Consider the following 4,796-nt stretch of genomic DNA (forward strand, 5'->3'; position numbering starts at 1 on the left):
TTATTGATAAGGTTTGCAAAATGATTGTATTTTCCTGGAACAAAACGTATTGAGTAAGTCGATACTGCGAACCATAGTTAAGGGCATAAAGTCAAAGTGTTAAGGCGAACGGCATGCTCGCTAAGGAAGAAGTATCAATACTTTTTTAGCAACTATTGTCTGTTCCGTCTTACAGGTAACAACATAAGAGTACATGATAAGCAAATTGTGATGCTAGAAGCAGTGTCAGGTGCAAGGATCGAGCAGCTTATGAAGGTGCCAAACGTCGAGATTCGCAACTCATTCGGAAATATAGTAGTATGTGATTAGATTCGGGACGTGTGGTTGAACTAATAAATGGCGATCTGCCCACGAGTGAGCTGTTGGTAAGTTTAAGTAACAGACAGTCGCCATCTTTTTACATCATTTTTATTCTATTTTTCACCACATCAAGATCTTCTCTGATGGCATCTAAGCTTTTCAAAATTACCTTCTGTGTTTCTTCGAGCATTTTTATCGAACCAGTTGAACTTAAATATTGCGGCACTGGAGGCATAGTATCTGGTCGGACACCGCCGTAGTTGTTGTCGGAAAACGTGCGGTTCTTATTAAGCGTTTTAAAATGCTTCCGACGCAATGTTACTGCATTATCATCGCTCTGCAAATCGTTAAACCTCTCTATGTTTCGATAGGTTCGTCTTCTCCTTATTGACTGATTGCGTTCGCGCCGTTCAGCCACCAACTGGTAGATTGATGTTATCAATTCCTTTGGAATCTGCAATGGTTCAAATATACACGACCTGTGAGTCCATTTTGCACTTTTATCCCAACTCGATAGGACATCATCGAACCGTGCTTTTCATACCCGTTTCTCCCGCGGATCGTTTGGCTTGACACGAAAATGCAAACGGCATCGTGACGTTTTCAGTAGCGCTATCTTCTGGAATATAACCCAAATCCGTATTGGCGCTTTTCGCAACAATTTGGAAAACATCAGCCCCTCTAGGCGTGAAATAAGCTCAGCTTGGCGAGACAAGCGGTCCAATCCGGCCGACTGCTGCAAACCTTGTATATCACTGACCGCCAGACCAACAAGCAGATTAGTCAAAATTACTGTCACCAATAGCACAAATGCCAGAAACATCCCGTGCGCTGTCGCCGGATATTCAATTTTCAAGTTTTCACCGTAGAATATATCTTCAAACTCTAGCTCTCCGGCCATCATAACGATGGTTTTCAGCAGCGATCGTGGAATCTCTTTGAACGCAATATGATTCGGGAACAGGACACAGAAGCTTAACCCAAATGCTACCAGCAAACAGCAGTACGCCATGAGAAATTTCGAAAAATTTACGGCGACTGTAAATAGTAAAGGAATGGAGTTGATGGAGGCGGAATAGAAACACTATAATATCAATTTTATGTTGCTTGAACGACGTTACCTGTGGTAAACATTTGCACATATAATCCAAAGATGGGAAAACGCCCCACCAACATCATCAGCTCGAGCCAAGCTAGAAAAATAACTACCGCCGCCACATGGTGCTGCCAGGTCATTACGGAGTTGATGTCGCTGAGAGCGTTGTGCTGTGAAAAAAGATTTCTGTTTTGAACGCAGCACGCACGTGTCACTTTGCCTATCACTCACCGTGCAAAGAAATATTCCTATTACAATACTCCACTGCAACCAATTTTCCCAATAGCGAACGTAACTGACGAACCCGTGCATCATTTGAAAAATTTCCTTTGTCAACAGCACCAGATTGAATAGTGTGATGATATATCCGATCGGTGGAACGTAGGGCGGCATTTCACACACGCTGGTTCGGCAGCCTTCCACGTACACTCCGAGAACGTACGCCGTGAACAGCAGCACAAAAAGTCCGTGATAAAACAAGCTAAATATGAAAAACTTTCGGATCCTACGCCACTTAAGGAGTAGGAATGTTTCGCACAGCGGATGCTTCAAAATGCGTCTCTGACCGACCTCGATGAATGCCAGCAACAATTCTGTTTCACCTCGGTCGTTGTTCGGCACCAGCGGTCGAAAATCGAGTCTTATTTCGCAGTCAACATCACCAATCTCGTGTATACTATTCACACTGATCGCAGCGTCCAATTTTGCGATATACTTCGGGATAATCTCAGGAGTCCGTCGTATGATAAATGACAAGGCGGAAACGCCACCATTTGTACGGGCTGTAATGTCGGCTCCGAATTCGATCAGCATGTAGACGCAGGTGCTGAACTCGTTTAGGGCCGCTATGTGGAGTGGAGTATATCCGAAGTTATCCGCCCGATTCACGTCCACCTTTGCCTTCAAAAGACTAAGTGTACAGTCCCAGAAACGTGATTCCTTCACGATCGAGGCATGTAACGCCGTCCGGCCGTCGCGGTATACTGCATGAACATCGGCGTGTTGTGCGATCAAGTATGTTACCGTTTCGTGGCACTGAGATAGACAGGCCAAGTGCAGCGGCGTCTGCTGGTCTCGGTTCCGAGCATTAATATTTGCCCCGGCGACCACCAGAAGCTTCACGCACTCCAGATAATTTTCGGAAGCTGCCAGGTGTAGGGCGGTGATCTTTTTCTGACCAAACTGAGACCGCGCATCGGCCCCGTGACTCAGCAACAGTCCCATGCAATCCGCATAGCCAAGTGCCGCAGCCACGTGAAGTGGTGTTTGAGTGTACACTTGCGGTGTATTTGGGTTGGCACCATGCAGAAGTAAATATTCTACACACCGTTTACTGTTACGCATCACCGCATAGTGGAGTGGCGAATACCTCTCTATACCAGCATTGATGTCCACGTTGTGTGCGAGCAGCAAAGTCACACATTCCAAGCTACCACAGCTGTTGAAAGTGTTGAATAATTGATTGTTAAATAGACAACGGATGTTGAGCTAATGTACCGCTAGCTAACCTGGCGGCACAGTGCAGCGGTGTAGCAATCCGCTCGTTATCCCACGATTGTGACTTCGCTCCGTGTTGTAACAACATTTCGGCTGCTTGGTAATCACCGGCGTAGCAAGCCAGATGCAGTGCTGTTCGGCCGGCAGCATCTGTCGCGTTTACGTCGGCGCTCTCGTCTGTAAGAACCTTCCGAAGCAGATCATGTTTTCGATACCAAACGGCCATCAGCGCAAAAGTATTCACGTGCTGTGTGAATTCTCGCAGTATATCCCCATCAACCGGTACTAAACAGCAACTCAAAAAATCAGCGACACGCTCACCATCAGGCAGCTCCTTCAAGCAGCTCTCGATGTCGCCGTTGCTCCATATTTCCCTGTGTCCGTCTCGGTCGTCCGTTCCAAAATCATGCGGCTGGTTCGGCGACGAAATCTCTACCCCGCCCACGTCACTCTCGCTCGATATACTCAATCGCAACCGATCAGCATCGTCCATCGGATCACTGATTTCATCCGATTCCTGGTAATACATTCGATATTCGTCCTCCCAGCGCATTTCATTCTCCTGAAAAGATGAAAGCCAACCCCGTGTAGGCGTAAATTTTCGTGTAAGTAAGATCGCTCAGGAAGAATAAAATAAAAAACGTACAATGATAGAAAACCGAACCGTATCCATTCCCAACGCTAGGCATCATTCGATCATCGAACACGCTTATGCTGACTCCTGGTTACGAGGATAGCCCTGTAATTTGGAATATAAAATGGAAACAGCAAATCGTGGTAGATTTCTACCAGATTTGTACCATTTCTATTTGAACTTGACGTGATACTGAGTCTGTGTTAATACTAAGGTACGTTCACCATTGAAAAAATGTGACGGCATTTACAGAGCTGTTGTGGCCACCCGACACTGGAAGACGATTGTTTATGTGCGTTAAAATTAGTCCTGATGAGGGTTACATTATATATCCCTGCAACATCCGTTTCGCAAGATACTATCTTTTTTCCATTGTTCGTAATATCATGGCATATTTGTGGTGTGAAATTTAGCCGTATCATTTTCAGACGAAGTAAAAACATCATCACATAATTTTTCTGGGGTGCCAGAATTTTTTGCGGTTTGCAATACAGTGCTTCGAAATATAACATGTATATGCTAGCGAAAAGTGTTCAGCCAAGAAAAAAATGTTGAAAAAATTTACATTAGCTTGCTAGCTCTCACTAACTCCGGTCCGTGTGGACTGTCTCCGTCATAAGATATACCAAGTGAGTTGCCTATTTGAGTAGAAGCTTAGAACTTTGACTAAGATTGGCAAAAGGTAGAGGTTAACTGAATGCCAGCAAACAAATGAAGTCAGTATAATCAGCTCTGGAATAACGCAACAAATAGTGGTCCCACTAGGCCTTCTAGCGAAGGGGCCCCACACACTCCCGTCTTATGTGGCAGTGCACCAAGTATTTTCTCATCGCGAAATTTAAAAACACCACTGAAATCGTTAAAAAAAACAAACGGCGTGACTACGAGGAGCAACGCCCTACAGCTCCTCGATAGTTGCTACAGGGCATTTCTAATTTAGTTGCCAGATCCCCTTGCCTAGCGGGCAACTTCTCTTCGAAATCGGAATTTGTAAACAATCCATCTGTTTTCGCTGCTAATTAGCTTCTATCGGAATGCCTTGGCGCTGCTGTGCTTGCATGCTCTTTTCCTAAAACTACATCTGGCTTACTGAAGCTGAATATTGAATTAACTATGAGACCAATGTATTTAAAAAACGGTTCGATAATTAGTCGCCTTGAACACATACGTCAGGGAAAGTTTTAGTAATTTAATGTATTGCACTTCACGTCAGGTAGTGTGCTATTACTAGGAAATTAGCACTAGTACTTATGTCAGGCTACTATGATG

General features: G+C 44.8%; 1 protein-coding gene across 1 annotated transcript; it reads right to left on the reverse strand.

The window, feature by feature from the left end:
- Positions 1-397: 397 nt before the first annotated feature.
- Positions 398-3,566, reverse strand: LOC131213598 (transient receptor potential channel pyrexia-like). The gene is made up of 6 exons (XM_058207671.1): positions 3,540-3,566; positions 2,905-3,455; positions 1,628-2,834; positions 1,422-1,566; positions 845-1,338; positions 398-754 (listed from the first exon to the last, which is right to left on the reverse strand). The coding sequence occupies exons 1-6, from the start codon at positions 3,564-3,566 to the stop codon at positions 398-400; spliced, it is 2,781 nt and encodes a 926-aa protein (XP_058063654.1).
- Between the last annotated feature and the right edge of the window lie 1,230 nt (positions 3,567-4,796).

The sequence above is a fragment of the Anopheles bellator genome, chromosome X, assembly GCF_943735745.2.
Source record: "Anopheles bellator chromosome X, idAnoBellAS_SP24_06.2, whole genome shotgun sequence".
Classification (NCBI taxonomy): Eukaryota; Metazoa; Arthropoda; class Insecta; order Diptera; family Culicidae; genus Anopheles; species Anopheles bellator.

Excerpts from the sequence above, each read along its gene's own strand:
- LOC131213598 (XM_058207671.1), bottom strand. The coding sequence starts at position 3,566 with ATGGATACGGTTCGGTTTTCTATCATT. Across the intron at positions 2,835-2,904 it reads CCGCTGCACTGTGCCGCCAG|CTGTGGTAGCTTGGAATGTG; the intron begins GTTAGCTAGCGG and ends CACTTTCAACAG. Across the intron at positions 1,567-1,627 it reads TAGGAATATTTCTTTGCACG|CACAACGCTCTCAGCGACAT; the intron begins GTGAGTGATAGG and ends CTTTTTTCACAG.